We start from the raw sequence: 18,363 nt of genomic DNA, 5'->3' as shown, positions 1-18,363 counted from the left end.
TCTGTCACACCAACCCTCTGCATGTCCTCTATTTTAGAACATCCATTAACCTCCAATAAAAGTATTTGAAACTAATGAAATATTTATTATTGTTCATAACTATTTTGAACAATTCAAAAAAGTTGTTTCTGCACATCTGGATGTGTTTTTTTTTTAATTATCTCGTGGATGAAGCACATGTATGAAGTTTTTGCCACTGCCAAAAGTTTTGATCACAACACTGTTGCCTCACAGATACAACGTTCTGCCATCACACATAACTGATATGCCTATTATGAATGTTTATAATAAGTCATGACTAATGTATTAATGTACTAATTAATGTACTAGTGACAAGGACAGAATTATTAAACAGAAAGCAAAACTTCATTTAGTCAGCAACAGAAAACAAAGTCCATCAATATAAACAGAAGTCACACTGAGGATATAAATAGCTACAGTGGAAGACTCAATGGACAAGGGGCTATATTGTACACACACAGAAGTTACAAACCAACCTGGAAATATCTTCTGAAAGTACGACACTCAAAATTTATTGTATACAGACACTGAAGAATGAAACCAATTTAAACCGCACCCAGCAAATGTATTACAAATGTATTACAAATGTATTACTAAGGATTATCACAGCAAATCTGCCACAAAATAACAGATAAAATTCACAAGCAATCATTTTTGATTGGCTAAAAAGAACTGTATGACTAAAAACACCATGACCGAAATATAAATAAAATATTAAAGCAACTCTTTAACCTATTTAATCAAGCAGTAGAACAGATATATGCTGTCCAAATGTGACACAATTACATTGATGCTAATGAGTTTAGAGCATTACATGGTATCTTAGAAAACAAGTTTAATCTCATTTAATCATGGGTGTGTTTCGTTTTCTATCCACCACCATTATTGAATCTGCTTTTATCAGCTTCCTGGTATGCTATGCAATCGCTACCTATTGCTCCTGCAGCAATGCCTACAGCTACACTCAATCCAACACCAATTAATATTACCCCAACTGCTCTCATTACTAGGGCTTAATGGTATTTCTAACCCTTCACTATTTTAACTGTAACTTTAAAAACAAATCTGTGAACTAATGTATTATTCTACTAGTGACTCCAAGGACAGAATATTTTTAAAAAATACAAAACTTTATTTATTCAGGAATGAGAAAACAAATCCAGCATAACCCAATAACATAGGGTTATACTGTACATAACAAGTTGCAAACCAACCTGGAAATATCTGCTTCAAGTACAACACTCAACATTTATTGTATGCAGACACTGAAGAGTGAAACCATCTTAAACCATAGCTAGCAGGACAAATTTTTTACTGAGGATTATCACAGCAAATTTTCCAAAAACTAAGAGATAAAATTAACAAGCAATTGTTTTTGATTGTCTAAAAGGAAATATAGGAATTAAAAAGGCAAAGACAGAAATACTGGAATAACACAAAAAAGCTTTAAACCTATATAGACATTGTAAGTAGCCTAAGAAAAGCAAAGTTATGAAGCAGTAGAACAGATAAATGCTGTCCAAATGTGACGCTATAAAATGGTGATAATGAGTTTAGAGATTTACATGTTTCTTAGAAACGTGTTAATCTCTTTTAATCTGGTGTGTGCTTCGTTTTGTTTCAGTGTTTGTGAGAGTACTTACTGCTTCTACAGCTAGTTCACCAAGAGCCTCAGCTGTGTTCATAACTGCCTCCATTATTGAATCTGCTTTATCAGCTTCACGATATCCTACATAACCCCCACCTATTGCTCCTGCAGTAGCAGCAAGGCCTGCAACCACACCACACCCAATCCAACACCAGTTATTGGACATTTTGCCTGTGTGCCACTCCTGCCACTACGGCACTGGCTCAATGCTGCTTTCAGTATTGAATAACAGCTGCAATCATTATTGGCACACCAAGCAGTGCTCCCAACAACATCCCTGTGGTAACACCAGAAGCCATCTTAAGAGCATTGTAGACTCTGTTCTTTGCCTCCTCTCTGATTTCTTCCCATGACATGACTCCTGATGATGATCTAATGCTCTCTTGCTGTTGTTGTATTGCCTTCTCCACTTCTTGCAGCATCTCATTTGTGTAACAACCTCCGTCGTTGTTCCTCACCATCTCTTTTATTGTGTTGAGCAGGTTTTCCCTCTGCAGCTGGTTGTTTCTGTATTCATGCTGTGGGTTGTTGTTCCAGTGTCTGTTATCAAAGACATGGCAGCGCCCACCACATCTCTCTAACAACTCACGTAGACGGTTGTTGCCCCTGCAAAACTCTTCAATCTGCATTCCTTCAGGAAGATCGTCACCACGAGTGAAGACAAGCACAGCATACCTGAAAGCTTCTTCAGAAAAAGACTCTATGATTTTGGTAATAACCTCGTACTCATGATCTGTGAATCTCTCCACTTTCAGTAAAATAAGAAAAGCGTGAGGTCCAGGAGAACACTCTACGACACACCTTGTAATCTCATTTCTCAAAGCCTCTTCAGACCTGCGATTGTCAAAGAAACCAGGAGTGTCAATTATAGTAACAGATGTTCTATTCACCACTTTGGTAGCTTTCGTACACTGACTTGTTCCAGAGGTTGCAGTATGACCTATCTCAAACACCTCTTCCGTCTCTCCAAATATGGTGTTGGCCAAGCTGCTTTTCCCACTTCCAGTTTTTCCCAGCGTGACAATCCTCAGGTGATCTGCACATAAGAGAAAAATTACTTCCTTTTTTTTTTCAATATTTGGCATACTTCTCTGTTTCATATCACACACAACAGCCATGGTTCGTTCTTGCTGTATGGAGGACCACAAGAGCCACACGCATCGAAATAAAGAATTCTGTGCTTAAATAATAAATTGTAGAATAAATTCTGCATTTGTAAATGCCACATTAATAAACTGATTTTCCAAATGCTTTTTAAAATGGCGATTCCACTCCTCATTTCAAAATCCATTTCCCTTAGTAGTTGGATTAGCAACTTTGTTTTAAAAACCCTGCTGCAAGGTAAATTAGCCATACCGTGAGATGCAAGGAGCTAAAAAGAGTTTAGCAAAAAATGCCTAAAAATAAAAGAAAATATATCTCACCTTCCATGATCAAAAAGGAAGTTAATGTAGTGTCACAAGAATTCAGGTTAATATCAGCACGTCCCTTTTCTGTTGTTGTCGTCTTTGTTGTCTAACTAGACTCTGATATGACACTTATTTTCATTTCACTTCTGACTTGGCTGCACTCCCAGGATTCTTTTTTTTCTTTTGTAGACAGGTTGTGAACAAAATGAACGTCTGTGTGAGCAAAGACAAATTAAAATTCCAGTTTGTACAGAGCAAAATGTTTTCTTTACGTTTCATCAGAAAGCAGACATGTCGGTGTAAACAGTTCTCATCTTGGCTGAATTTTGTCTGCCGTCTCCTCTCAGCTCTGATCTTATAGTTATTGCGTAGTCACATGACTCAGCTGCACTGAGAAGAGTTATGTAGCTGTGATGGAAGGTCTTATGGCTCACCTCACTAAAAAAAGAGCTCAAGGGGCTCTTCGGATTTTTTGTTTCTTAAATTAGTACTAAACATAAATTATGTCTAAAATTAATTACCAATGTATAAAAGATACATTATATTATATTTAAAAACAAATAACCATCACAAATTGATAAAAAAGGATCCAATGTTTGATCTGTGTGAGTAAAGACTAAAACTGGACTTGAAAAACTTAATATTGTTAAAAGTTTTAAAGTGAACATCTAAAAAAACGTTCTCTACATGTTTCTCTTTCCACTGCTACAGAGCATGAAAGCAGTGGGTAATCAGGTTTCCAACTAAAACGCTGACATTCATTTTTATGTATTTGAATGCCTGCCAAAACATTTTGATCAGAACAGCCAAAGAATCAGATAAAAAGTGAAATAATCTGATCAGTCCTGTTTTCTTTTGTCTATACCAAGATATCAACATTTTAAAAACAACCCTAAATTTTTCTTAAACTCTTTAAAGCTGAATATTGGCGTCAGGAGAGGATACATTTCTTAAAGTGTTTTTGTAGTTGACTAACAGACTGTTCCGGCCGTACTTGCTAAAACAACAGGCTTTTTTAAATTAATTACACAACATCATATTTTATACCTTAATGTGAAAGAAATCTGATTTGAGCATAAATCTGATTTTTAAACTATTAGATCTTTATTTACTGCATTAAGCTCTTATGGTTTCATCAGAGATATTAAGGAAAACTATAAATTGTTTAAACAAATCATTAGTAAAGTAACCATCATTTGGTTTTATGACAGGTGTAGGTATTTCAGTGTTTTTAAGTATTTCTAAATACTGCACTCACATTCTTATACTGCAAATGATTGTTGACAATTCAATTTCTCCATTTCATTTTCTTCTTACTTCTTATTTATTTTTATTAAAAACTGTCAGGGAGAAAAATCTACACTTCTGAATACTAACCAATATTATTTTGAGATTTCAGAATTAATTGTACAAATAACTGAATATCACTAAAACATTTATTCTCATTAGAATTTACTTAGCCAGACAGTTTCCTCTCCAACTTCCAGTGGAGAGATATGCACGACAAATAAACCTTTCGGCTTTAATAAAACTCTAACTTGAATTTTGTAATCTTAATTTAAGTTTCCATAGAGCTACAAACTCTTTCAGCTGCTGGTGAGTTTTAGTGCAGCCAAGGACAGAAACAGAAAGTGAAACAGAGCTACAGTCAGAGTCCAACAGCAGAGAGGAAACACCGATATCACAGTTTACCATTAATTGTGCAATAAGGCAAAGCAAACGTAGCCGATGCTTTACCTGATGGGTACAATGTTGCTGTTGAGGGGTTGCTGTGGATAGTGCTGGAGAGCAGGGCTGTGTTGATCTGAGACTGTAAACATTAAAAAGTCCATAGGAGAGATGGTAGCTGATTAAACAAGTGTCATGAGATAATAACAAAATGCAAAGATTGGTGACAGCGCTTGGAACCATAAGACAACAAAAAACTGTGAGAAATAATTTAGGCTCTGCCTGTGCATCACTCTTTGCTTCTCTTCTTCCTTCCATCCCATCATTTCATATCACTCTCCACTTGCTGTCTGAGAACAAGGCACAACTTGCTATTGCAATAAACTATAATCTAATTATCCACACCTAAAAACTCTTGCACTTAATCTATAATAAAATGACAGAAAAATGTTATAGCCCTGCCTTTAGTAGCCTCACACAGCTCCTACTGTTTCCTCCTCATGTCCTTACCAGCCATGTCTGGACAATGTTATATCATGAGTAATATTTTTTTTTTAAATCCATCTAAATAAAACACACACATGCACGCACACACAGTGACGTTTTAGACCTTCTTCAGAATATTGTATATACTATGGGCATCACGGTGCTGATCCAGAATCCTTACATATTTATTACTAGAGCTACAATAATAAAGCAAAGAGGAGGGGGAGTAATAAATATGAAATAATGTCATTATGATGATTCCCTTTGTTTCACTATCCACTCTGTGCAGGGGCAAAGCTTATTACATTTTTAAACTGTAGAGATACAATCATTTTACTGCTGTAAAATCCAACTTTTGTCTTATTTAAAATATAAATCTAATATAATCTGCTTCTTAATGTATGTTCTTTAAAATACAGCGTGTGTTTTTTAATATATTATAATTATAATAATGCATAATTATGTGGACATGCATATTAGATCGTTTTTTAGTGAAATATAATCCCTCCAGAAAGGCAGGAAAAGCCCTGTAACTTACTTTAAAACTAAATATGTTTCTAAATACTTTAAAACTAAATATGTTCCCTAAAACGGTGACAGAGCTACAGACCCATGACAGCCTTACACAGGTAGCCAGCAGCTATGACCAGCACTACCTGTGCAGTTAATAAAAGGACAGGTAATGTTTGTCGCGCTGTTGCACACACAGCACGCTCGTTTGTTTCAGTTCGTCAGCTGCAACAAGACAACTTACCAACGTGTACGTAATAAGCCAATACTCCTGTGTGCTACACACTACAGTGTACGCTGTACACCTACTTACTGGTTTTGTCGCATCAGTCTGTGTGTCTGAGTTAACTTGTGTTTCTCCTGCAGCTCCGGACCGCTAAAAATGCGCGTGCTCTTTGTGAGCTCGTTCCCGGCTCGTAACCAGCGCGTTCTGCCGTCAAGGGCGATCATTGGTTAAATGTGATCATGTGACTGATGCAAGCCAGATCCTTTTATTTAGCAAAACTGTGATTAATAGTTAAATATTATTGTTGAGGGGCACAGACCGGACTCCGCACGCACACACACATAAAAAAAAAAAAAAAATTATATATATATATATAAAACACCCAGCACGCCCCTGCGGGCGGTTTAGCCTTCAAGCTCGGGTCCGCTACCAGAGGCCTGGGAGCTTGAGGGTCCTGCGCAGTATCTTAGCTGTTCCCAGGACTGCGCTCTTCTGGACAGAGATCTCCGATGTTGTTCCCGGGATCTGCTGGAGCCACTCGCCTATCTTGGGAGTCACCGCACCTAGTGCTCCGATTACCACGGGGACCACCGTTACCTTCACCCTCCACATCCTCTCGAGCTCTTCTCTGAGCCCTTGGTATTTCTCCAGCTTCTCGTGTTCCTTATTCCTGATATTGCTGTCATTCGGAACCGCTACATCGATCACTACGGCCGTCTTCTTCTGTTTGTCTACCACCACTATGTCCGGTTGGTTAGCCACCACCATTTTGTCCGTCTGTATCTGGAAGTCCCACAGGATCTTAGCTCGGTCATTCTCCACCACCCTTGGGGGCATCTCCCATTTTGACCTCGGGACTTCCAGGTTATACTCGGCACAGATGTTCCTGTACACTATGCCGGCCACTTGGTTATGGCGTTCCATGTATGCCTTGCCTGCTAGCATCTTGCACCCTGCTGTTATGTGCTGGATTGTCTCTGGGGCATCTTTACACAGCCTGCACCTGGGGTCTTGCCTGGTGTGATAGACCCCAGCCTCTATGGATCTTGTGCTCAGAGCTTGTTCTTGTGCTGCCATGATTAGTGCCTCTGTGCTGTCTTTCAGTCCAGCTTTGTCCAGCCACTGGTAGGATTTCTGGATATCAGCCACCTCCTCTATCTGCCGGTGGTACATACCGTGCAGGGGCCTGTCCTTCCATGCTGGTTCCTCGTCTCCCTCCTCTTTCTTGGGTTTCTGCTGCCTGAGGTATTCACTGAGCACTCGGTCAGTTGGGGCCATCTTCCCAATGTATTCTTGGATGTTCGTTGTCTCATCCTGGACTGTGGTGCTGACACTCACCAGTCCCCGGCCCCCTTCCTTCCGCTTAGCGTACAGCCTCAGGGTGCTGGACTTGGGGTGAAACCCTCCATGCATGGTAAGGAGCTTTCTTGTCTTTATGTCAGTGGCTTCTATCTCCTCCTTTGGCCAGCCTATTACCCCAGCAGGGTACCTGATCACGGGCAGGGCGTACGTGTTGATGGCCCGGATCTTGTTCTTACCGTTCAGCTGACTCCTCAGGACTTGCCTGACCCTCTGCAGGTACTTGGTGGTTGCAGCTTTTCTAGCGGCCTCTTCATGGTTCCCATTCGCCTGCGGGATCCCCAAGTACTTGTAACTGTCCTCTATGTCTGCAATGTTGCCTTCTGGTAGTTCAATCCCCTCAGTTCTGACTACCTTCCCTCTCTTTGTTACCATCCGACTACACTTCTCCAGTCCGAACGACATTCCAATGTCATTGCTGTATAGCCTGGTAGTGTGGATCAGTGAATCGATGTCTCGTTCACTCTTGGCATACAGCTTGATGTCATCCATGTACAGGAGGTGGCTGACAACTGCTCCGTTCCGTAGTCGGTATCCGTAGCCAGTCTTGTTAATGATCTCACTGAGGGGGTTCAGGCCTATGCAGAACAGCAGTGGGGACAGAGCATCTCCTTGGTAGATCCCGCACTTGATGGTGACTTGTGCTATGGGCTTGGAGTTGGCCTCTAGTGTTGTACGCCACATCCCCATTGAGTTCCTGATGAAGGCTCTTAGGGTCCCATTGATCTTGTACAATTCTAGGCATTCCAGTATCCAGCTGTGGGGCATTGAGTCATAGGCCTTCTTGTAATCAATCCAGGCAGTGCACAGGTTGGTCAGTCTGGTCTTGCAGTCTCGGCTGATTGTTCTGTCTACCAGTAGCTGGTGTTTTGCGCCTCTGGTATTCTTGCCAATTCCTTTCTGTGTCCCGCTCATGTATTGACCCATGTGCCTGTTCATCTTAGCCGATATGATGCCTGACAGGAGCTTCCATGTAGTACTGAGGCAGGTTATTGGTCGGTAGTTGGAGGGGACCGGTCCCTTCTTGGGGTCCTTGGGGATCAGGACCGTCCGGCCTTCAGTTAGCCATTCCGGGTGTCTCTCGTTAACTAGCAGCTGGTTCATTTGTGCTGCCAGACGCTCGTGGAGTGCAGTCAGCTTCTTCAGCCAGTAGGCGTGAACCATGTCGGGCCCTGGTGCTGTCCAACTCTTCATACTGGAGACCCTTTCTTGGATATCTGCCACTGTGATGGTTACTGGACCCTGAACAGGGTCCAGTAACCATCTATATATATATATATATATATATATATATATATTTATTTTTATTTTTATTTTTTTTTAAAGTTGCCTCAACGAAAGGGCACCTTGGGCACCCATCAGGAAAGGGGCGGGTGCTCAAGTCCCTCTAGCCCCCCCCTGCACGTGCCTGCACGGGGGGACCTGGTGAATGACCTGCAGAGAGCTGGGACCAAAGTAACAAAGGTCACCATCAGTAACACACTACAACGGCAGGGAATCAAATCCCGCAGTGCCAGACGTGTTCCGCTGCTGAAGCCAGTGCATGTCCAGGCCCGTCTGAAGTTTGCCAGAGAGCACATGGATGATACAGCAGAGGATTGGGAGAATGTCATGTGGTCAGATGAAACCAAAATAGAACTTTTTGGTATAAACTCAACTCGTCGTGTTTGGAGGAAGAAGAATACTGAGTTGCATCCCAAGAACACCATACCTACTGTGAAGCATGGGGGTGGAAACATCATGCTATGGGGCTGTTTTTCTGCCAAGGGGACAGGACGACTGATCCGTGTTAAGGACAGAATGAATGGGGCCATGTATCGTGAGATTTTGAGCCAAAACCTCCTTCCATCAGTGAGAACTTTGAAGATGAAACGAGGCTGGGTCTTCCAACATGACAATGATCCAAAACACACCGCCCGGGCAACAAAGGAGTGGCTCCGTAAGAAGCATTTGAAAGTCCTGGAGTGGCCTAGCCAGTCTCCAGACCTCAACCCCATAGAAAATCTGTGGCGGGAGTTGAAAGTCCGTGTTGCTCGGCGACAGCCCCAAAACATCACTGCTCTCGAGAAGATCTGCATGGAGGAATGGGCCAAAATACCAGCTACTGTGTGTGCAAACCTGGTAAAGACCTATAGTAAACGTTTGACCTCTGTTATTGCCAACAAAGGTTACGTTACAAAGTATTGAGTTGTATTTTTGTTATTGACCAAATACTTATTTTCCACCCTGATTTACGAATAAATTCTTTACAAATCCTACCATGTGGATTCATGGATTTTTTTTTCACATTCTGTCTCTCACAGTTGAAGTGTACCTCTGGTGCAAATTACTGACCTCTGTCATCATTTTAAGTGGGGGAACTTGCACAATCGGTGGCTGACTAAATACTTTTTTGCCCCACTGTAGATACATACATGAATAGATAGATCTATGCTGTGGAAAATTATTTGAGCCCTGACTGACCTTTTTTTCCCCTCTTCTTTTTTGACATAGATTTCATTGCCCAAGAGTACATAAAATTTTGGAAACTGTTTTCCTTCTCAACCAACTACAACTGTAAAATGTAAATGTGGGGGGGGGGGGGGGGGGGGGGGGGAGGAATAGATTTCTGCATGTCTCCATTTAATGATAAAAAATTTGCAAAGAATGGATTAAAATAAGAAAACTCACCATTAATGATCAAAAAGGAAATCAGTGTAGTATCATACAAGATACAGATTCAAAGAAGAATGTTGGTCTGTTGCTGTCGTTTTTGTTGTCTGACTTGAATTGGGTGTGACGGCTGTATTTTGTTCACTTCTCACTTGGATGAAGTCCAATTCCAAAAAGAGGAACTGAATAGAAGAAGTTGTGTGTAATGAAACTGTGTGTGACGTATGTGATGTCAAGAGGTACATAAATAACCTGGCTTCCTGTTTTCATGTTTGAGACTGGCTGATGTGAGCAGGTGTTTCTGTGTGTGCTCAGTGTCCATATCCCGGGATATGTAAATAAAGATCTTTTTTTTAAAAAAAGTAAAAGACCACTTTTGAGCCAACACGTTCTCACTCCCAACTCGTCAAACGTGTGACGCATGGTCAGGCTCCCTCTGCTGCACTTATGGACACGCAGGGTACCCCCTCGCGTCGGGAATTGACGTGAAGGGTCCGCGGAAGTGCCTTTTGTCGGTATATTTAGACATTTTCCAAATCACTTTGTAGTGACGTATACAGAACACAATAAATTATATAATGTAAACAACTACCTGAAAAACAGGTAGAACGATACTTTTGTATGGTTTATTGCATTTACGGAGGGAGTGATGTATGCTGGGTAATGGCACAGCTAGCTACTGGGTGACTTTATTCACCCGCTTCGGCTGTTATCAGTCCATACAATGGGCGTTATTAGCACAAATCAGTCCCATAGATACGGGCCATCTCCTGCTAGATTGTTCAGAAGGTTGTTCTCATCCATCCAGATGGAGGATCACTAACAGGAGCGTGGAAGACTCCAGAATCCACTCTGGCTGCAATCCGGTGGATATGCAGTGTGTACAGGTAAGACCATTTAAACGGACAGCATTTATAGAATGACTATTAAAAGTCAGCGAGTGTCAGTAATGTTAATGTGGTTATGTTAGTAATACACAGAGTGCTAATATAACAGCTTTAAGATGCATTTGTAGATATTATTACGTGTTTTACCGTCTTTATGGTGCTAGCTTAAAGTTATGGTGTAAACGTTAGCTTATATTGGAGTAAAGCTGTTACTGGTTAAACGATGTTAGCACAGAAATATTAGCTTCTGTCATGACTGATGAAGTTACTAGTTAATAAAGTTTCCAGTAAAATGTTTAATCGCAGCCACAGCCCATTGTATCGCGCTCCGAATTAGAAAATGTCATTCATGCATTTGTTTCATCTCGTCTGGACTACTGTAATTCCTTGTTTACTTGTTTATGTAAAGCCTCTTTGGATCGTCTGCAAGTTGTTCAGAATGCTGCTGCAAAGCTTCTGACCAAGTCCTCCAAGTTTTCCCATGTCTGCTGATTCAGCTGCACTGGCTCCCCGTTAAATTCAGGATCCAGTTTAAGGTTTTGACCTTGACTTTCAGGGCCCTGCATGGACAAGCACCAACATATATAAGTGAACTATTACATCCATACATTCCCAGCAGGTCCCTGAGGTCATGTGACCAGGGCTTGCTTGCTGTCCAGCACACGAGGCTGAAAACAAAAGGCGACAAAGCTTTTGGAACTGTGGCCCCCAGATTGTGGAACTCTCTCCCTTTGAGCCTGAGATCTGTGGACTCAGTGGTCACTTTTAAAAAACAGCTAAAAACCCATCTTTTTAAACTTGCTTTTAGTTGATTTTTATTTTTAGGTTTCAGCTTCTGTGAAGCACTTTGTGATTTTTATCTTGAAAGGTGCTATATAAATAAAGTTTTACTTACTTACTTACTTACTTACTTACAGCAAATATCTCGATTAGCTTCAGTGCATCTATAATAAATATGTGCAAGTTTCAGTGCTTCGTTTAAACTGTATGATACTTATACTGACCCAGGGTCAGTGTAAAATACAATCCTAGCTGTGTGAACAAAGCCTGGCTCCTTTAATCCTGCATGACAAACCTCAGGATGCAGGTTATTATTACTCTTTCCTGCTGGCACACCTGTCACACCTGAGAGTCAGCTAGAAACTTACAGTGATGAGTAAGTCATGCAAAGACTGCCAGACTCTGTAATACTGCAAATGATCAGTGACTCAGGTTATCACTAAACTTTAAACGGCACCTCTGTGTCTCTGTGTGCTGAACATTTAGGATTGAGTCAGGCTGCATCAGCTGAAGCTGTTATTTGTATATATCAGTATTTTTTATTCAGGTGTGTGGAAAATACGTAAGACTGCAGTGAAGCGATGCACCAGATTAATCCCTGGCCAAAGGTATCGTACTTAAATCACACTACTGATCCAGCCACATCAGCCTTTTGTGAGGTCTGTTTAAAGTTGACTAAAAGTCAACTGCAGGTTCCTGAGAGGTGGACTGTGAACACAGAAACACATGTTCATACATACAGCTGCAGCAAACTTACATTAATTTTACATAGATTTGTTACTCTGATGTCTGTCTCTGTGTTAGTCCTCTGACAGACTGGTGACCTGTCCAGGTGTGCTCTACCTGTGACTACTGGGACAGGCTCTAGCTCCTGTAAAAGAAATTTTCTGTTATTCTCATTTAAAGTATTTAAGTGCTTATGCATATGCTTAGTTGTGACACTGTTACTGTTCAGTGAATGTTTCTAAAACTAGATGAACTTACTTCAGCGTCAGCAGTTTGAGAAAACAACTCCCTTTACAGGTGCTGATAAGGCCAAGGGCACAAAACAGCACAACCATTGATGCGTTAGGTTTCATAGCGAGACACGTGAAGTGTGGTAGGATCAGTTTGTAACTTCCTCCCTCTTCCTTGGAATGCATAAAGGAGGAGGAGCACGACCTCTGTGGCAGTGCTGACATGACTGAACTGTGATGTTTGATGTGTGCTGGCGCAGTAATAAATAGCTTGATCACAGCTCTTTCTGTGTTGCAGACTTTATTTTAAAAATTCCACGACACCACCACCCCCCCCCCCTCCCACTGTGAACCTGAATTGAATATTCAGAAGGCATTTGTTTAAATAGTTCTACAAATCTGAGCTGTGGGTGTGTCCTTGGATTGTGTGGTAATAATGTTAGAGCCTGCAATCTTTCTTACTGAATCTCTACTATGAGTCATGTTACCTGAGATTAATTCTATGTTTACCTGTCAGCTTGGACGAATGTGCTGTGTGAAGGAAATTAAATTAAATCAGATCTGAACTGCGTACATTTAAGGAATCTGTTCATATTTAATTGAAATATGAACCAGTGTTTTTTTTGATTGCTGATTCCAAGAGAGTCTTTGTGGAAATCCTGTTTGGCTTTTTGTTATTTTAATTCTCTTCTCTGTTTTCCAGAACAGTTCTCCACAGTCACTGTCCATATGGGTCAGTGGGACCAAGAAGCACTCTACTAATGTGGGACTCTGACCAGCAACATCCAGCAAGACCCAGACAGCGTTTTCTATCTCCCAGCTGGAGGTTTTTGTTTGTCTGTGACTGGAGAGTCAGATTTTTGTTGAGCTTCACACTTGCAGAGGTAAGTCAGTTTGCAGAGATCCCTCCCACCCTGGCTTTTATGTGCTAGATTTCTTATCTGAATCAGTAATATTTCAGTGACTGCTGCTTATACCACAGGTTAATACACGCTACTGATCCCTCATAGGAGAATCATCAATTTTGGCAACAAAGAAGCCTGGTGGATGTTTGTTTACAGTCTGATGATGGGACATCATGCTCTGCATCTTCAAAGTTTGCCTCCTCATTATTATTCATACCCAGTAATGTGAAGTATGCTCATATCTACTATAACTGAACCAACCTGGTGCTCTTCATTTATGGAGGCTGTTGAGTCTGAATGTTGGATGTTGTGTATCTCGTGTTCTCTGGGCTTTGTTGTCCTCAGTCTTTTCACAGGATCAGAAAACAAAACCAGGAGGCGCGTAAATGTTTCTTCTCCATGATGTTTCTTCAAATGTTTCTTCTGGATGATGATAAGACTGACACGGGATGCCACCTTTGGTCTTGTGATGAAGCAAAGCTCAGGAAGAAGTGGGATTAAATGGTACTTTGACTGTAATACAAAATAAATCTTTGCATGTGTGTTTTCAAACTCTCAGATGGGCAGCATATCAATCTTGGACTGTCTAACCTGCAGCACTGAATGACCACCGCACGAGCATGTTCCTGCAACATTCAGCATCTGATCCTTCATCTGTGTGCTTCTGCTTTTGGTAAGTAGAGTTACCCAACTCCAGTAACTCTAAACACATGCCATCCATTTCTAACGGCCTGGTTACTTCCTGTCAGTTACTTTAGAAACCATGTGGTCACCTGACCTAACACTGTTTCTTCTTCTTCTTCCCCTTAATGTTCAAGTGTCACATGTCAAACAGCTGGAGAGGAAACTACACCAGTGTACTGGGATGTTTCACCAACACGTGCCAGATGCTGTTCCTTCATGGTGACATCACCAGAGACAGCACCACCCACCTCAGGACCTCGCCATTGATCATGATGATTATAATGATGACAGCGAGCGGAACTAAGACTGTAAAAATCCACGACCAGAATGTTTCTTTCTAATTATGAATGAATACTGAGAGCCTCTTTCTGTGTTTTCTCTGTTTTTGTTTTTTACCTCATTTGTTACTAACAAAGTTCACAAACTCACACAGTTTACATTCTGTATGTTTCCATCTTTACCAGCCACACTCTTAACTGCATTTAAGAAAATAATCCTTAGAAATCGTCGTTTTTCTCTTTTGTAATTGATGATAATTCAGTGAATATACTGCGCTGCTTCCTTTTATTGCGTCACACATTGCTTTAAGTTTTTCAGTTCCAGTTATTTTTTACTGCTGTTTGAATTCTCTGTATGTTTGACCCTGTAGACTGTTTGATGGACTGCTTGTCTTCCTGTGTGTAACCGCCGCCTGTTTTTGACTAAAGATTTGGATTTCTGACTTCAACACAGCCTCTGCGTGTCCTCCCTTTGTGTCCTCTTCCTCTGTGAACGTGTTGCATGTGTCACAGATTCATTTTATTAACAGCTTTCCCACAGTGAGTTGCATCAGCATTCATTCACAGCACATTTCAGAAGGATTCAGATTAATAAGATAAGATAAGATAAGATAACCTTTATTAGTCCCACACGTGGGAAATTTGTTTTGTCACAGCAGGAAGTGGACAGTGCAAAAGTTATGAGGCAAAAATTAGAATACAATAAGAATAAATACAGTACACAACTGTACAGAATAGAATACAATAAAATACTATATACAGTAGAATAAAATAAAATAAATATACAATAAGATAAAAATAGAATACAAATACAAATACTATATACAACTGAGTAAAAATACAACGATGACAGAAAGGATTATTGCACTTAGTATTATTGCATATGTATGGATGTGTGTGCTTGATCAGTTAAAGTCTTTATTATGGAGTCTGACATACAGTGATCATACAGTGAATACAGTGATCTTATGGTCAGAATCATCCTGACAGAGTGCCACTGTAAATGATCTTTCATCAGGTAAATTTTAAAGTTCAGGGGCAGGAGTTATGAAGAATCATACTGACATTAGGACTAATAATATGTACTTACAAAGTCAAAGTTTTTTAATTATGCTAGAATATTGGAAGACAATCAACTTTTAGTGTTTTCCGCATATTAATTATTCTGAAATAGAGACGTGACCCTAACTGTACAGAAGCACTAAACAACTGACAATCTAACAGACATCATTGGCCTGAGCTGTCATGCACAGTGAGTCTGATCCTTTGCTGTGAGAGTCTGACAAGCATGTTTCTGGTCAGTTTGGAACAAATAATATCACAATGTTGATCTTTTTTTCAATATTCCTTCTCTTTTACGACATAAACTGTGATCAAAGCTACTTATGTTCACAGCATGTGTTAGGTTTTGTATTGTTGATTGTCATTTATGCTTAGAAATATTTAACCATAGATGCTTAGAGGTGTATAATCAATTGTGTAGTGATAAGTTGTGTGATCTTTAACAGGCTACAGAGGCTTGGTGTGCATTCCACACCTACATCCTGGGAGCATGAGAGAGGTCATACCTTCTCTTATTGTTTTATGGTAGGATTAACGTAGTTACGTCTGTTTTAGTCTAAGTGCTTTTTGTGTATAAATGAACTGCTGGACTTCCTTACTGTGTTATCTAGGATGAGGGGGGGTCTACCCTCTTCCTGACCAAGGATGTTTGCTTGTGTGCTTTTATGACCCTTTGATCAGCAGTACCCCCCCCCCCCCCACACACACACACACATACACACACACACACACACACACACACACACACACACACAGGCAAGGTACTCTTTGTGTGTATGTAGACGTCACATGTTAATGAACCTATGCATATTCATGCAACCTCAATAAAAGGACAGTGTTACGGGAGAACGGACGAGAGCAACTGGGGTCAAGTGGAGGAACGGCACTCTGTCCGGTCTCTCCCGTGCACGAGTAACATGAAGAACTTTGCCTATTTGTGTCTTGCTTAGCAGTGTAATTATATTGTCTTCAACGTTCCAGCGGATGGGTTCAAGCTACAAACCTATCATTAATTGGTCCTTCGATGCCGGAGCCCTGGAATCGCATTCACCGAGGGGAGGAGAGGCACGCTGAAAGACTGACGTCAGCCAGGAAGTTCCTGTGGATTCGCGGTCTGTCTTTTCTCCTCGATGAATGACGGTCGGCGGGATTCGGGCTGATATTACACTCTAAGCAACGGCAAGTAAGTTTAAAGAGGCCGACTCTATAACCGTGTCGTTGTGCAGTCTCCGCCACTGTGTGAGGCGTTGAGAAGTTCGCTGCTTTGTGGAGCGATAACTGGGTTTGTGTCCCGAAAAAGAGGTTTTGGTTAAATCGCCCAAGGGTCCCAAGCGTCCGGTGAGTGTCCGGTTTTGAAATCGCCCTGGGTGTGTGTCCCGAGCGTCCCTTCATTGGGTTTTGTCGCGCGAGTGGGTGAGCGTCCCACAACTGGGTCAGGGTCCCGAGCGGTCCGGTGTGAGTCCGGATTAGGCCTATTTTGTGTTGTTTTCGTTGTTGTCGTCGTCGCTGTTGTTATTGTTGTGTGGGTGTGTGCGGAGCAGAACACGTGGTCTGTGACACCGACTGTTGTTGTTATCATGGGTTTCTAAGCAACCAAGAGTGAGTCGGAGGGAGACAGACGTTTATGCTGGACTTTGCTCCTGGCAGCACAAAGTATTTATGTAATAAAGAGAGAGAGAGCGATGGCTCCTTAGCTGCGCGGGTTCACGCGAGCGCGGTCACGCGGGTTTCACGCGGACCTGAGCCGTGCGGTTAATCGCAGGCTTATAAATGGAAGAGATTCAAATGTTAGAAGTTTTCAGAAAACACACCAGCCTTGAAGAGCGTGTGGAGAAGGCCAGCCCACATCAGCAGCTATGCTCTGGTGGGTGGCTGTCCCCCCACCCCTTGCTGACACAAAATGTTAACTCTTCAGCCTGTGTGCCAGACCATAGACGTAATTGAGGTGGATAGTTGTTAAAAGTAATCTACATTACGCTTGTGGTTGCTCAAATTCAGTACAATGACATATGAGGTGAAGTGATATAGGCAACTATTTAACCTAATGATGTGCATAGAGGCACTTGACCTGTGTGAAAGACTGTCGTCTTATTATGAGCCATTGTTGAGATATACAGCACACCTGTGAAAACAACTATGCTGAACCCTGTATGAAACATCTAAAAGTACATGATGGAGAAGCTGTGTTGAATATGAAAGTGTAAGACTTTGCCGCTGTGGGCAGAGCAACTACTGTGTGATGTTGCGTTGCGGGTTTTTTTTTTTTCTTCTGAGCTGATGAGCAGGCTACACATTATCAGATCAAGAGCTGTCTGAGAACTACTCAAAGAGAGGGAAACAGAGTTATGATAACTATGATAACTGGCGTTTCCATGAACAGTTTTCCTGCACCTTGACTCGTGTGTGTAGCATCAGCATCATGTTTTTGTTTATTTGTTTTGTTGGGTTAATAATAATTAAATAAACTGGTGATCATATTTATGGATCACCATGGCACATATCATCAGTCATGTGATTTATTTACGCAGATCACAAAGTGAGTGTGAATGTGTCTGACATCACAGTGTTTTTGTGCACTGTGCAAAAGTAATTGCCTTTGATTGTGAGTGACAGCGGTGATTTTGCAGGTCGCCAGCTATTGTAAAAAAAAAAAAAAAGAGTGAATAAGAGGGAGAATTTATATTGTAGAAAAAAAATAATCATAGGAAAAAGGTTTTGTGTTGATCAACCAAAAAAAAAAAAAAACAACTATAATTTCATTTTCTGCTTTTAAGAAAGGATTGTTCACAAAAACAGAGAGAGAGAGAGAGATGTGTGTTGGTTAAGCAGTGA

The 18,363-nt window shown here is 41.1% G+C and overlaps 1 protein-coding gene and 1 long non-coding RNA gene across 4 annotated transcripts; one reads left to right on the top strand and one right to left on the bottom strand.

The window, feature by feature from the left end:
• Positions 1-1,883: 1,883 nt before the first annotated feature.
• On the bottom strand, positions 1,884-4,845 carry LOC113019031 (GTPase IMAP family member 4-like). Of its 2 annotated transcripts, XM_026162516.1 has the most exons (3): positions 4,816-4,845; positions 3,094-3,291; positions 1,884-2,705 (listed from the first exon to the last, which is right to left on the bottom strand). In XM_026162516.1, exons 2-3 carry the CDS (start codon positions 3,098-3,100, stop codon positions 1,885-1,887), a joined length of 828 nt encoding a protein of 275 aa, XP_026018301.1. In that variant the 5' UTR covers positions 3,101-3,291; positions 4,816-4,845; the 3' UTR covers position 1,884. The 2 variants fall into 2 exon arrangements, with proteins under 2 accessions (XP_026018301.1, XP_026018302.1); XM_026162517.1 differs by lacking the exon at positions 4,816-4,845 and having other exon boundaries at positions 3,094-3,531.
• A 5,941-nt stretch (positions 4,846-10,786) lies between these two features.
• LOC113019035 (uncharacterized) lies at positions 10,787-13,853 on the top strand. Of its 2 annotated transcripts, none has more exons than XR_003271917.1 (3): positions 10,787-10,866; positions 13,306-13,486; positions 13,613-13,853. It is a non-coding gene; the product is annotated as an uncharacterized LOC113019035 (long non-coding RNA). The 2 variants fall into 2 exon arrangements; XR_003271916.1 differs by having other exon boundaries at positions 13,585-13,853.
• The last annotated feature ends 4,510 nt before the right edge of the window (positions 13,854-18,363 follow it).

This window comes from Astatotilapia calliptera, chromosome 3 (assembly GCF_900246225.1).
Source record: "Astatotilapia calliptera chromosome 3, fAstCal1.2, whole genome shotgun sequence".
NCBI lineage: Eukaryota > Metazoa > Chordata > Actinopteri > Cichliformes > Cichlidae > Astatotilapia > Astatotilapia calliptera.
Note: the sequence above shows the minus strand (reverse complement) of the source record. Positions and strands in the feature narration are given on the sequence as shown.